Source organism: Oncorhynchus clarkii, chromosome 1, assembly GCF_045791955.1.
Source record: "Oncorhynchus clarkii lewisi isolate Uvic-CL-2024 chromosome 1, UVic_Ocla_1.0, whole genome shotgun sequence".
NCBI lineage: Eukaryota > Metazoa > Chordata > Actinopteri > Salmoniformes > Salmonidae > Oncorhynchus > Oncorhynchus clarkii.
This window is the reverse complement of record NC_092147.1, coordinates 25,137,065-25,152,575: the sequence shown is the minus strand read 5'-3', so window position 1 is coordinate 25,152,575 and position 15,511 is coordinate 25,137,065. Positions and strand designations below refer to the sequence as shown.

The 15,511-nt window shown below is 41.0% G+C and overlaps 1 protein-coding gene across 1 annotated transcript in view; it reads left to right on the top strand.

Annotated features, from left to right (window-relative positions):
- LOC139369857 (cadherin-13-like) overlaps positions 1-15,511 on the top strand; it is a 243,059-nt gene that overhangs the window by 178,585 nt on the left and 48,963 nt on the right. The window contains exon 3 of the mRNA XM_071109488.1: positions 11,239-11,450. Coding sequence (XP_070965589.1) covers positions 11,239-11,450 — 212 coding nt within the window. The remainder of the gene's footprint in view (positions 1-11,238; positions 11,451-15,511) is intronic.

The window sequence follows — 15,511 nt, the reverse complement described above, 5'->3', positions numbered from 1 at the left end:
GGGGAAGCCTTGCCTCTCTTCCTTTCCTCTGTGTTGTCAGTCCATAGCCAGAGTGAGTGTGTGATTGTGGCCAGAGGGGGATTTAAAGTGGCTGTGGTGGAGAGAACGATGAAAAGGCCCCACTACAGAGTTGAAAAGGTTAAGTGCATTGAACGACTATTTTGATAGATATGATTCCTAATGGTTTTGTAGGCACACAGCACTAACTGTAGGGTTTTCCAATTTCAGATGGTCCTGAGGTATTGAGAGTATAGTCTGAGAGCAGGAGGTCCAGTTCAGCTTGCACGCCATAGCTTCACACAACAAAGAAGAGAAACACTGCTGAGAGCCTGGTACAAGTTTCATCTATGTTTGAGAAACACTTCCTTCTATCTCCTTTATTTCCTGTCCTTAGCCAAGAGGCAATGGTGTAATTATGTCAGCATTCACAGATCCCCCAACTTTAAGTACAGACTAAGACAGGAGGAGAAAGAGAGAGGGGAGAAAGAGACGGAGGAGAGGGAGAGAAAAAAAGAGAGGTAGAGGGAGGTAGAGAGAGACAGGGATTGAAATAAATGTGCGATGAGCAGTTTTTATAGATACACAGCCATTGTGTTCTGCTGTGCCCCCCGTTCCTCATAATAACAGTAATTATAATGACAGGGATGATGGCAGGCAAGTGTGGGCTTGTTAGTGTCACAGTGATCAGTGGGAGTACCAGAAAAGAACAACGCTTCACATGTAACTCTAACTGTCCATCAGTCCCTTCTGTCAATGTACTGTCAGTGTCACAGTGTGCCAACCGGCCCCGCTCACTGTCTTCCTCACCAGGCCTGCCGTAGTCTGCCCTGCTAACATGTCCCACTGTGGGACTGCTAGCCGCCTGCCTGGGTTAGAAGGACGTTTCTTACAAGCTACCTGGACCAGAAAGAGTGTTTTTCCAATGTCATACAGGAAACATGTGGGAAACTCAGCTAGGCTGCGAGTGTGTGTGTGTGCGTGTGTGTGTGTGTGTGTGTTTGTCGCCTGGTCACCCATCAGGGATTATTTATGAGCGTTTTAGTTAATTTCCTTCCACACAGCCCCTTCCTTGTTAAACACTGCCTCCCTCCATATAGAACTGCCTTTTATGGCCCGCTGCACATCATAGTGTCTGGTGTTTGTATGGACAGCTCTTTGTGTTTTGTGTGTGTAGTCTGCATACATGGCTTTCTCTCTCTTTCTCTCTGTGTGAGTATGTGCATGTGTGAATGCATATTTGGCTTTTAATCATATTTACAGATAGCAATTGTGTGTTGATGATCCTACCAACCTCTTAACCCCTCACTTTATACAGTATATACTGAATTAAAACAGATAGGTTTGGAACTCGATTTGTTAATGGTCTAATAACTAATTTACTGCTTGGTGATGTCAGCCGAAACTCTACGCATGCAAAACCTGCTGATTAGAAGGTCCTGTGTATATTTTATTTTCAACCAGCACACTTTCACAGTCTTAGTTTCATCAGCTGTTGTACTGGGCCTTTAACCCCTCTGCGCTCGGAACCCGCTAGCGGGCTGAAATTCCACAACATACGGTGATCGCTACATAAATAGTCATATTAAACATTCATGAAAATACAAGTGTCTCACGTATCGAAAGCCTAGAATCTTGCTAATCCAACTGCGTTGTCAGATTTAAAAAATGATTTACTGCGAAAGAATACGATGCGATTATCTGAGCATAGAGCCCCATAAAAAATAAAAAAAATGTAACCAGCACAGGCGTAACATAATCACAAACTGCATTAAAATAAATTGTTTGCAATTCCAATGCTCATCGTTACACAATGAATGATTTTTTGTTTGATAAAATCCGTTTTTATAGCCATTTTCAACGATACATTCCAGGTAAATGACCCACACAGAACATGACTTTTCCAGTCATGTTTGGTTTCACTGCAATCAACTGGTTTGTTTGTAACACAATCACAAAAGTTTGTAAGACAATCAAACCTGATGGCCCATTTCGCGGGACGTATTGACTGAAATAAACCGATTTGAAGATAACAAGTCATGACATCATTGTGCACCAATGATTTGCCCGCTGTTTCGTTGATTGACTGTCTTTTAACCCAATGACCACTGATCGTCTTGAAATCTAGCTGGATAGATAGCCAATGAGCTGAGCTAAACGGCACTAGGCCATGTTTATGTGTTGCAAGACCAACCCATGTAGTAAGCGCCAGCGTAAAGTGAGTCATTCGCTATTGAAGTTTCACACTGGAAAGAGAAACACATATTACGCATTGCATTATTGGGTAAACGCGCAGATTCACCTGTTTATATATCAATCATTATGGCGACTAAGTCAGGGAAAGCTAAATCTAAGTCTAGATATACAGATGTACACACAATTTTAGAATAAATTGATTGGGAAGGTGAGACGGAGATTGTTTTAGGACGATTCATTTAGCGATTGTGGAGGAATATTTTTTGAACGGGAGAGGACATAGTTTTGGACTGGTAAGTTCTTATCATGCTAATGCCCTTGTTTGAAATTAAAGAGAGTTTTTCAACATGAAATGTACAACACTACAATTAGCTCAGCATCAGGCCCAGGGTTACTGGAAGTGCTACCAAATGTACATGTACATGTAATGTGTATAGTACACGCTGTTGAGAGCAGGAAGATTTCATGGGTGAACTCATGAGCTAGGAGTGTTTTCCCATTTTTTTCACTTGAGTCAGTTTCATCCAAGAGCCCAACTTTAAACACTGAATGTCTGGGTCTCCATTATTAACTGAATGCAGTGATCTTCAGTTTAAGAATTCCAATGGATAGAGAGTATACACTGCTAAGGATCTTTCTGTTATGTACAGAAAAGAAGAGAACATGGAGTTCATTCATTATGGATGTATTATTTTGAACATTGTCCTGACATTAAAGCATAGGGCTTTTCCTTAAAGCAGCAGTGGAGTGGTCTCATTTGCACATAGCGCTGTTAAAAACTTCTTATGGCTGCAATCCCGTTAACGGGATGATATGACAACAGCCAGTGAAAGTGCAAGGCGCCAAATTCAAAACAACAGACATCTCATAATTAAAATCCCTCAAACATACATGTATTTTATAGCGTTTTAATGGTAATCTTGTTGTTAATCCCACCACAGTGTCCGATTTCAAATAGGCTTTACAGCGAAAGCCTACAAACGATTATGTTAGGTCACCACTAAGCCACAGAAAAACACAGCCTTTTTTCCAGCCAACGAGAGGAGTTTCAAAAAGCACAAATAGAGATCAAATTAATCACTAACCTTTGATGATCTTTATCAGATGACACTCATAGGACTTCATGTTACACAATACATGTATGTTTTGTTTGAAAAAGTTCATATTTATCAAAATGTGAGTTTACATTGGCGAGTCACATTCACTAGTTCCGAAAACATCCAGTGATCTTGCATAGCCACATCATTCAACAGAAATACTCATCATAAATGTAGATGATAAGACAAGTTATACACATGGAATTATGGATATACCTCTCCTTAATAAAACCGCTGTGTCCGATTTCAAAAAAACTTTACTGAATAAGCAAACCATGCAATAATCTGAGATGGCGCTCAGAAGAAATAGTCACAATAGCCGCCAAGTTGGCGTCAACATAAACAAGAAATTACATAATAAATATTCCCTTTACCTTTGATGATCTTCATCAGAAAGCACTACAGGAATCCCAGGTCCACAATAAATGTCTGTTTTGTTCGATAATGTCCGTTATTTATGTCCAAATACCTTCTTTTGTTAGCGTGCTTGGTATACATAGCCAAACGCTCATTCTGGTCAGCGTTACGTCGGACTTAAACTTCAAAAAGTTACATTACAGGTCGAAGAAACTTTTCAAACTAAGTACAGAATCAATCATTAGGATGTTTTTAACTTCTTGACTCTACTTGAGACGCATATGTCTCAAGTAGGCACCTGGAAATGCAAATGCGCTACGCTAAATGCTAAATGTACTCGTTAAAACTCAAACCTTGATCAAAATTCACAAGCAGGGTATTGAACGCAAGTTGTGAACCTAGCCAACAAGTCAGATTTTTAAAATGCTTTTCGGCGAAAGCAGAAAATTATCTGACATGCACCTGCCTGTCGACCTGATACGCAGCACAAAACGCATAAAATATAAAACCTGCTCCCATTCAGTCCCACAACACAGTAGAAGTCTCATTCAAATTTCTATAGATGGTTGACATCACCCCTAGGGAGTGCAACATCATTAACATCTCAAGGGGATTTCATTGGGAACTGTGGTGAATACATACCAAGCTCAGATTTCTCACTTCCTGTTTTGATTTCTCCTCAGGATTTTGCCTGCCATATTCAAAGAGTTTTAGAAACTATACTAATAATAATAATATGCACATATTAGCAACTGAGACTGAGGAGTAGGCCGTTTGCTTTGGGTAACTTATTCATCCAAGCTAATCAATACTGCCCCCCAGCCATAAGAAGTTGTAATACCCTAGCCGCTGCTTGCTCAGATTCCAGGAAACATCATCAAACCATGTATATCCCATAAATCATCATGATTTTCAAACAATTATGATCTCAAAGCGAATCAGAACATGTAATAATGAAGTGTTATATAAGTTATTCTTCACCCCCATAGCTAGAATGTGGTGAGTCTAGAATCCAGAGGGAGGTCTTTTCACCCCACCATCTCCCTCTAGGGCTCCTCACAGTGGAATGGGGTAGGGTGGATGAGAGAAGGGTACTTGTTGGGCGTGTGGTAAAGTGAGATAAGGATAGGATCAACACGATCAGGGAGGATAAACCATGGTGGAGTGCCGGTATCTCTCTCAGTCAGACCACAAAGGCCTTTTACACATGTGTCCATGCATACACACACTCACACATGCATGCACACAAATTATTTTTTTACCACTCCATTTCCTTGTACAGACATGGAATTGCAGCAGGAGGATGGTGATGGTACAGGCTGGAGAATGATGAGGGATGTGGAGGGAAATTGAGGCAAAGCACATGACGGTGATAAAAGCTGATTGAAGTATTAATTATCTCTATTGCAGTGTCACTTTGGTGTTATTATCACAAGTATGTGGTGAATTTTCAAAACTCTTAGTACAAAACTCCAAACTGGTAACACTTTTAACACAGCAAGTATTGCATTCAAATCATTTTATTGTACATTCATCTTTCACCACACAGCATTGGTCCAAAATATGTTTTCTGTGAAATACCATTAGAACATTGCAAAACACAGCATGCATAGCAATAATATCTTTCCAGTTAATTCAACAGCAAAAAATGCAAGACAAATATAAAAAAATTGCCCTTTGAATGTAATATGCTACACTGCCGTAAACTTTTCCCATTAGTCAATACACTTGCTCTACCCATAAACATTTCTATCCTATGTTTGATCAAAGGTGTGATCATTAAAGACATATTTCACAATCATTGATGCACAAATAAATGTATTGATCAGATATAATTATAGCATAGGTGTACTGAAATCAAATTAAACAAATTAAATTAATGAAAGATACATTACGTTTAACAGGCACTAGTTTGCATCAAGCCCGTCTTGAACATTTGGCCTTAAGTTCTCATCGACATCGCAGTAAATGTCCTTATTGTTCATGCACCTGCAGAAAAGCCTTTTGGCATGGCCAAGCCAAGCCTGACATTGGTTTGGATTGATGTCTTTGCGTGCCTTTTCCATGGCTTGAAGGAGAGTGGTACACTCATGAGGATGGCAATCATACACCTTTACTGTATAGGGGATGCGTGTTACATACAGTACTTATCTGATCTCGTCAATATCCGATTTTGTCAAATTTACTGTGAAGTAAAATCATAATAGTTATCATCATAGTAGAACATTACAATAGGTATCATACTGTATATTGTGGCAGACGGCAGGGAGAGGTGAGGGGAGTGATAATTGAAGGGAGATATCTTGCATCTTGCAGCCCGCTGGCTCCACCCCCGAGCCTTATATAGACTTCCGGCCCCAATGAGGCGAGCCTGATCATTAAGCCAGGGAGTGCTTGTGGATAAAATAGGAAACGGCCTGCACAAAGGGGCAGAGAATGGAGAGGGAAGTGTATTTTATGGAGAGTGTGAGAGGAGAGAAATAGCGTTCTGATTACCCCCACTGTGTACCGGACCGGTTTGGCTGAGGACCTGAGTTTTAGGATTACACCTAGAGAACAGAACGGACAACGAGAACGGATTGTGGACTCTGAAATGGTTGGTGAATTCTCCCCAGCATGCAAAACTCCCTAATAAATGATTAATTTGCATTCTATCTGTGTTCCTTGTGTGTGTTTGGTTATTGAATTTGGTGACGTGGAAACCCCACACCCTTGAACCTGCTACAATATGTTTATACTTTAAAAACAGACATGTTCATTATGTAGTTCTCAATCTGTACTAGACACAAGTTTAAACTATATAGGTTTACCAAATGGTTAAGTGATTATCAATTACAGTGCCTAGTTAATGTACACCTAGTGTACAAAACATTAGGAACACCTTTCCATGACTGACCAGGTGAAAGCTAAGATCCCTTATTGATATCACTTGTTAAAAAAACTTCAATCAAATCAAACTTTACTTGTCACATGCAATGACTACAACAGGTTACCGTAAAATGCTTACTTACAAGCCCTTAACTCTATTTCTTGAACTGCATTGTTGATAAAGAAAATATTTACTAAATAAACAGAAAAGTAACACAAAATATATAAAGGGTTACTGGTATCAAGTCAAGGTAATGTGTACATGTAGGTAGGGGTGAAGTGACTATGCATATATAAACAGCGAGTAGCAGTAGTGTAAAAACAAAAGGAGGGGGGGGGGGGTCAAAGTAAATATTCTGGGTGGCCATTTGATTAATTGTACAGCAGTCTTATGACTTGGGGGTAGAAACTGTTCTCGTCACTGTAGTAAAAAGAACAGTCTATGACTTGGTTGACTGGAGTCTGACAATTGTGGGGGCCTTCCTCTAACGTCGCCAAGTATAGAGGTCCTGAAAGACAGAAATCTTGGTCCCAGTGATGTACTGGGCCTTACGCACTACCCTCTGTAGCGCCTTGCAATCGGATGCCGAGCAGTTGCCATACCAGGCGGTGATGCAACCGGTCAGGATGCTCTCGATGGTGCAGCTTTATAACTGTTTGGTTATTGGTCTGGGGACCAATGCCAAGACTTTTCAGTCTCCTGAGGGGGAAAAGGAGGTGTAGTGCCCTCTTCACGACTGACTTGGCTTGTTTGGGTCATGATAGTTTGTTGGTGATGTGGACACCAAGGAACTTTATACTCTTGACCCGCTCCACTATAGCCCCACCATTGTGAATGGTGTGTTCGGGCCTCCTTTTCCTGTAGTCCACAATCAGCTCCTTAAGCTTGCTCATGTTGATGGAGATGTTGTTGTCCTGGCACCACACTGCCAGGTCTGACTTCCTCCCGATAGGCTGTCTCATCATTGTCGGTGAATAGGCCTACCACTGTTGTCGTCAGCAAACTTGATGGAATTGGAGTGATGCTTGGCCACGCAGTCTTTGTGACATGGTGCAGTTGGACCCAGGTGCAGAGAAGAGACCAGACGAGGAATCAGTGGTTAACGATAAACCTGAATACTTTATAAACAGTAGCCGCAGGATCACAGTACACTGGAGAAAACCAACAAACACAAAGTCTTAACTCACTCAGGAAACAAACGCACACGGTTAACAATTCAAGCTTCTGTAAAGGAAATCAGAAAACACACCTCTTTTAAACAGGCAAATCATAATGTGTAATAGGAAACACCTGAGAGTCATTAATGTCTCTAGGACGGTCTCTGCCGCCATCTGTTGACAGGTGGAACCATGACAGTCGTAGGTGAACAGGGAGTACAGGAGGGGACTAAGTGCACACCCCTGATTGGCCCACCTTTACCACCTGGGGGCGGCCCTTCAGGAAGTCCAGGATCCAGTTGCAGATGGAGGTATTTGGAGGTATTCATCTGTACATCTGTTGGGGCGGTATTCGAATTGGAGTGAGTCTAGGGTTTCCGGGATGATGGTGTTGATGTGAGCCATGACCAGCATTTCAAAGCACATCATGGCTACCGATGTGAGTGCTATGGGGTGGTAGTCATTCAGGCAGGTTAACTTCGCTTTCTAGGGTACAGGGACTATGATGGTCTGCTTGAAACATGTTGGTAGTACAGACTCGGTCAAGGAGAGGTTGAAAATGTCAGTGAAGACACTTGCCAGTTGGTCCGCACATGCTCTGAGTACACGTCCTGGTGGCCCTACGGCCTAGTGAATGTTGACCTGTTTAAAGTTTATGCTCACATCGGCTACGAAGAGCGTGATCACACAGTCGTCTGGAACAGCTGGTGCTCTCATGCATGCTTCAGTGTTGCTTGCCTTGAGGCATTTGACTCGTCTGGTAGGCTTGCGTCACTGGTCAGCTCTCAGCTGGTTTTCCCTTTGTAGTCAGTGTAGATGAAGGGGAGGAGACCATTGAGGCATGGATTGTTTATGTGTGCAATTCAGAGGGTGAAAAAGCAAGACAAAAGATTTAAGTGCCTTTGAACCGGGTATGGTAGTAGGTGCCAGGTGCACCGGTTTATGTCAAGAACTGCAACGCTGCTGGATTTTTCATGATCAACAGTTTCCCTTGTGTATCAAGAATTGTCCACCACCCAAAACAAATCCAGCCAACTTACCACAACTGTGGGAAGCATTGGAGTCAACATGGCCCAGCATCTCTGTGGAATGCTTTCAACAACTTGTCCATGCCCCGGTGAATTTAGGCCTTTCTGAGGGCAAAGGGTTCTTAATGTTTTGTACACTCAGTGTATATATTTTGATAAATACTGACAGCTGTCAATTTCTATATTTTTACCTCATAAATGTATCAATCTGAAATCAATTTATGTTGGAATATTATATTTGTTAAAACCAAATCCTATGTGGCTGCAAATACTAAATCATTATTCTCCATCAGCCAGTGTGTTTCAATAGGACAAAGTGGAAATAGTCACATACTATGTGCTCCCATTTGGAATTATGGTGTAGTTTACAATGCACTACTGAAATACCTGTGTTGTGTATTACAAAAGCTGATGAATTTCAACAAAAAGACAGGCGATACTGTATCAGTTGACAAGTCATGTAGCAAAGGTGATCTTGTACAATGCTGGGTTGGGCAGAAATGGCATACAACAGCGTGCTACGTTTTTACAGTAGCCAACTGCTTTACAATACCCCAATTATGATGATTTGTCCTACGTATGTGCTGTATAAGGATAATGAAACTGTAAGACTGACGTATTTCACAACATGCTCACAACCTGCCATTGGATACAAATAATAATAAAAAATTGTTCATGTCATGTTTTATTCGAATACTGTGTGGAAAATTATATTTACCATCTACTATTCTTTCTAACCAGCACTTCAAAAAGAACAGTTTTGAAATGTGTATCTTCTATTTTTTGCTATTGGTTTATAATTAGGGCTAGGCCAGCGGGACAACCGGTAATCAAATTCCGGTGAAATTGGAGGGCGCCAATTCAAATAAATAATTCAAAAAATGATGGATATTAAACATTTTGGGACATACAAGTGTCTTATATCAGTTAAAAGTCTTGTTCATCTAACTGCATTGTCCGATTTACAAAAGGCTTTAAAGTGAAAGCATGCCATGTGATTGTTTGAGGACGGCGCCCCCACATCAAAATATTATTCAACCAGCACATGCATCATAAAATCACAAATAGCGATTAAATATTCACTTACTTTTTGAAAATCTTCCTCTGATTTGCAATCCAAAGGATCCCAGCTACAACATGCATGGTTGTTTAGTTAGGGCACAGACTGATTTCCAACTCTGACTCCTAGTACTAAAATTCAAAATTCTTCCTCGTTTTGGAAGAAACAAGCCTGAAACCTTGAATAAAGACTGTTGACATCTAGTGGAAGCCATAGGAATTTCAATCTGGGAGCTGGATTTGGATATAACCCTATATTTTCCTTTGGAAGATTCTGGTTGGTTTTTCTTTAGATTTGCTCCTACCATATCTATGGTGTTATAGTCTCAAGCATCACTTTAACATTGCTACAAACTTCAAAGTGTTTTCTATCCAATGGTACCAATTATATGCATATCCTGGCTTCCGGGCTTGCGTAACAGGCAGTTTACTTTGGGCACGTCATTCAGACAGGGAGTGGAGAAAAATAGACCCTAGCCTGAAGAAGTACCTTACTGTGATTGCATTAAATTAAAATGGTAAAAAAAGAAACAAATAACTTCTTAGCCAAGAGCAATTTCTCAAGCAAAATTTTTGCTAGGGCAGTCTGGGAGTGGTCTGAGTTGAGAGGGCAAAACCAGAAACTAGCTGTTATTGGCAGAGAGGTTTTGAACACTCTTTCTTATTGGTCTATTAACTGATGTCACCAGGCACCACCAAAACAGGTAGACATTTCCAGGTGGTCTTTTCAAACATCTTTTATACTAAAAAGGCATTCACATAATTTTCACAATTTCACAGTATTATTTCAACCACATTGTGTGGAAATATATATAAAACACAGGAAATCATGTTTTTGACTGCACTGGGCTTTTAACGAGTGAGAACACAATCATATCAATAGTAATGTGAGCATTACATTGTGAAAAGCAATTACAAAATATGAACATGTATTGCAATGTGAACCATGTATTTCTAGATGAAAGACTGAATGAAAGACTGAATGAAGACTGTATGATTTTGTGTGCTGTACTTCAAGTCAATTGAAGTTTTGAAACAACTTCCTTTTTGATTATCTGTTTTGAGTTTTGTACTAAGCATTGTGAAAATGTACCACATACTTATGAAAATTGCACCAAAGCGATACAAAAATATTTATGTATTAGGAGTAGTAGGTACAGCATTAGCAGAAGTGGATGTGTGTATATGTATCTGCCCATGTGTGTATTTGTAATTGACAGAGAGGGAGCCAACGTTTAGCTAATTTGAATAGCTACCATGGCAGGTGTCATTCATGTGACATTGTTCACTCGTAGGGATCACTGCACCCTGGATGAGACTGCTACTGATCAGAGACAGCACATGTAGATTAGGGAGAGTCCCTGTGATGCACAGGAACGCAATAAAGATATGTGAAGGGACAACCATCTTGCAAAGCTGTCTAAACAGTGTTGGTAACAGCTGTAGTATTTTATTCCTCTTTCTCTCTTTCCCCCCAGTGTTATTTGATGACTGTGTGGGGAACGAGGGCATGGCGTTTGAGGTGTCCCACCCAGACTTCCAAGTTGATGAGGAGATGAACCTGGTGGCCAGACGGGATGTGATGGACAGCGGCACCGTCATGTTCATCCATGGTGTCAATGAGCATGCTGAGGACATGGCACAGGTGGACATTGTAGGAGCTCTACCGCGGTCTCCCCAAACACTCAGGGTGAGTCACTAGCTGTCCAATGGATATCTCTTACTATGAGAGATGCTGATAATTGTCACTATTCAGCATTTAGTACCAACAACATGTTGTTACAGCCTTGTGTCTTTTCATTATATTCATCTACAATATGCATGTATTTAGAGTGACTTCCTCCCGCTGGGATGAGTGGACTTAATTTGGGTAGGAGAGCTGGTGGTTGATGAAATGACTGTGATATTACCTGCATCTTACTTTTGTCATGCAAGTACTGTTTATAGAAGGGCCCACTGTGCCTACTTCTTTTTACATATTTCACATCTTTGTTCCTAGTAACAAATACAGGTACTTGATTTTTGTCCCAAAATCTACAAAACCAAATGAATCAACTTCACAGTATTCATATAGGCCCACTCCATTCATTACCCCCTCCTCTTACCTTCTAGCCTGTTCCAGTCCCCACCCTCCAGGCCAGCACTAGTGCTGCCAACTTTCCAGGGCCATCTTAGATATTCTGTTATCTCTCCTCCAATCGTTGTTCTTTCCTGCTCGCTGCCCAGGTGTCCCGGTGGTGTCGTTTCTCCGACTCGCGGCCTAATGAGCAGCTCTCTCTCTCCATCTCCATGCATCACACTGCCTTCATTTGTTTTAGCCTTTCCCATCATTTATTTAGTTAGCCAGTCCACTAGTATATCTTTGGCAGGCCTGGGAGGACATAAGTGAATTAGTAATCTCCATTCTGTGTGTGAGTGGATAGAGAAGATTTCCTCATGAGTAATGTCACTATATTGTGCTTGTGGGCGAATGCGAAGGCGCTCTGTTTTTTAAAATTGTTCTTAGTCTACCAATGCAAGTTAAAAGAAGCTCCGCTATATATATAATTTCCTTGCCATACATTAACGAGACATTACACATATTGACAAGAATAACTGTTATATAATTATTTTGGGTTGGATGGTTGGATGACAATGGCCAGGTGGATGGCAATGGCCAGTTGGATGGCAATGGCCCAATTTTACCTTTTGAACTTTTCTTCAGAATTTTTATGTTGCAGCAGTGTCAGACTAGCTCCAATCCCAGATCATCCATTGTCCCCTCCCTTTGTTCTGGCTCTTTGATATCTCTCTCTGCTGCTCTACCCAGTGGGTGATATTAGTCTTAATTGCATAGGACACATGAACCTCATGACTTAGGCAAAGAGGGAAAGAAAGAATAGAGAGACAGAGGCGAATATTAGACATAATAAGGTTATATTTGAAGAAGAGAAAGGGAAAAGGATTGAACACAAAAGGGGCAGAAAGACAGGCGGAGAAAAGGGGGAAAAACAGGCAGATGTGACTGCCCAGCTAACATTGCGAGGGAGAGAAAACATGTTTGTGATGTTACATGTAATGTTCCCTTGATGTTTGAGTATCCAGTTCTGTTTTTTAGGGGAATATTATATGTATGTTAGCAAAAACCTCCTGAGAACCTACTTAGCATGTTCTAGATATGTTTCATGGTATGTTGCAAGAACATTCATGTGTCCAGTTCTGAAGGTTAGGAGAATATTCCATCAACGTTACACCAAACATACACAGAACATCGTTGCCATGTTCTCAGAATATTAGATACTAATTTTCTAGACATGTTTCATGGGATGTTGCCTGATGATCCCACAGAAATGCCCCCTACCTGAGATTTACTTCAAAGTGAATACACCTATCCAGTTGTTTCAGATCTAAGGAGAAGGGGTCAAGGTTTTCTCCTCGACAGGGCCTAACTATACTGGCACAATAATCGGATTGATCTGAAATAACTGGATAGGTGTAAGCAGCAGGGTGAATGCACTTTGAAGTAAATCTCAACTCTGTTAAAAGTACACTCAAGAAAAACTATTTTATTAAAACATTTATTTCACCTTTATTTTAGCATGGCGTCCCATTGAGATGTAGATCTATTTTGCAAACTGGGATCCCTTTATACTGTATACAGTGCCTTCAGAAACTATTCACACCCGTTTACTTGTTCCACATGTGTTGTTTTACAGCTTGAATTTTAATTTAGATGTTGTGTCACTGATCCACACACAATACCCCATAATGTTATTATTATTATTATTTTTTAATTAGTCAATAAGTATTCAATCCCGTTTGATGTGGACAGCCTAAATAAGTTCAGAAGTATAAACAAATCACATAATAAGTATTGTGTGTAGATGGGCGATATATGTTTTTTAATAATACATTTTGAATTCAGGCTGTAACACAACAAAATGTTGAATAAGTCAAGGGGTATGAATACTTTCTGAAGGCACTGTAAATGAGCATGCACAATGAAATCCTGCATGTCAAAGTGTGTCAAATATGTAGGTTGAGGCCTCCCGGGTGGCGCAGTGGTCTAAGGCACTGCATCGCACTGCTAGCTGTGCCACCAGAGACTCTGGGTTCGAGCTCAGGTAGCCAGCTGCGACCGGGAGGTCCATGGGGCGGCGCACAATTGGCTCAGCATCGTCCGGGTTAGGTAGGGTTTGGCCGGCAGGGATATCCTTGTCTCATCGCACACTAGCGACTCCTATGGCGGGCTGGGCGCAGTGCACGCTGTCCAGGACGCTAGGTGTACGGTGTTTCCTCCGACACATTGGTGCGGCTGGCTTCCGGGTTGGATGCGCAATGTGTTAAGAAGCAGTGCGGCTTGGTTGGGTTGTGTTTCGGAGGACGCATGGCTCTCGACCTTCACCTCTCCAAAGTCTGTGCGGGAGTTGTAGCGATGAGACAAGACAGTAACTACTAACAATTGGATACCACGAAATTGGGGGGGGGGTTTAAAAATATATATATGTAGGTTGAAAACACTGTCCAGTTGTTAAAAACAGTATGTTAAAAGTTTGTCCTTTACCTTGCCAACAGTCAAAGAGCTGTGAATGGATCAGTAGTTAACCAATCAGGGCCGTGATTGGCTTGAACATCAGGTTACATCCTGACAATTGATACACATGCATGTTCTTGCAACGTTCCCATTAAACGTGTCTAGAATTGTTATATCATACAGTATGTTCTGAGAACATGGAAGCCATGTTCTGTGTATGTTTCGTGGGATGTTAATGGATTTATCGGAGAACATGGTAACCACGTTCTGGGTAAGTTCTATTTGACATTAAGGGAATGGTCTCTTGGAAACAGTCCTTTAACATCACTGGAACATTCCTATGAAAACGTTAGGTAATGACCTAAAGAGACTCTTAACGGAATGTTCTCAAAATTTGTGGGAACGTTTATTGTTAGCTGGGTGGATGAGTCCTTTATTAATGTCATGTGGTTATTAGAGTTCTCATTATTTCACAATCAATTAATTGACAAGGGGCTCTCTGCTTTGAGGAGCAGATATCTACAGAACAAAGTAACAGAACCACCAATCTCACCCCCCCCCCCCCCCCCCCCCCCCTATCATACATTGGATTTCTTCATGATGCAGACTTCAAGATTCAGTCATCATAATTATTCCCCAATTGATCCACCAAACAGGGATGACTGTCCCCGCCAAATGCCCCAAAGCCTGGAAAAATAGTTTAGTAGGGGTTGTGCTTGGAGTTTGTTTTGGGCGAACAAACTCCACTACACCAATCGGACTAGGCTGACGTTATAGCAATTGATTTTATGTTAGGAACAGAGCTATTTTAGAATGAGAGGAAACATAATTAAATTGAAAAATAGAATTGGGTTCCACATTTTAATGTGACATCCTGTAAACACAATCAATCTCAACCACAGAAAATAACGGTACAAAACTTATTTTCCCTTAAAACCCTTTTCCCATGTTTCTGTTGCCAAGCTGTCATTACTCCAACCCCTCCAATTCTTCGCTAATGCCCAGTGGAAATGTCCCTGGGTGTGTATATTGATATATCAATGGTATAGTTCAGACTTATTGGCATTTGATAATTGATAAGTGCTGTCTGAGTGGAGAATGTTTTTAATTCCTCAGTGGGGGGAACATACATTAATGTGGGCTACAGCGGGAGGGAGGCTGCTGATAAATGAATGCTATTACAAGGAAGCTCTGAATTCAAAGAATAATTTATTTATTTATCTCACCTTTATTTAACC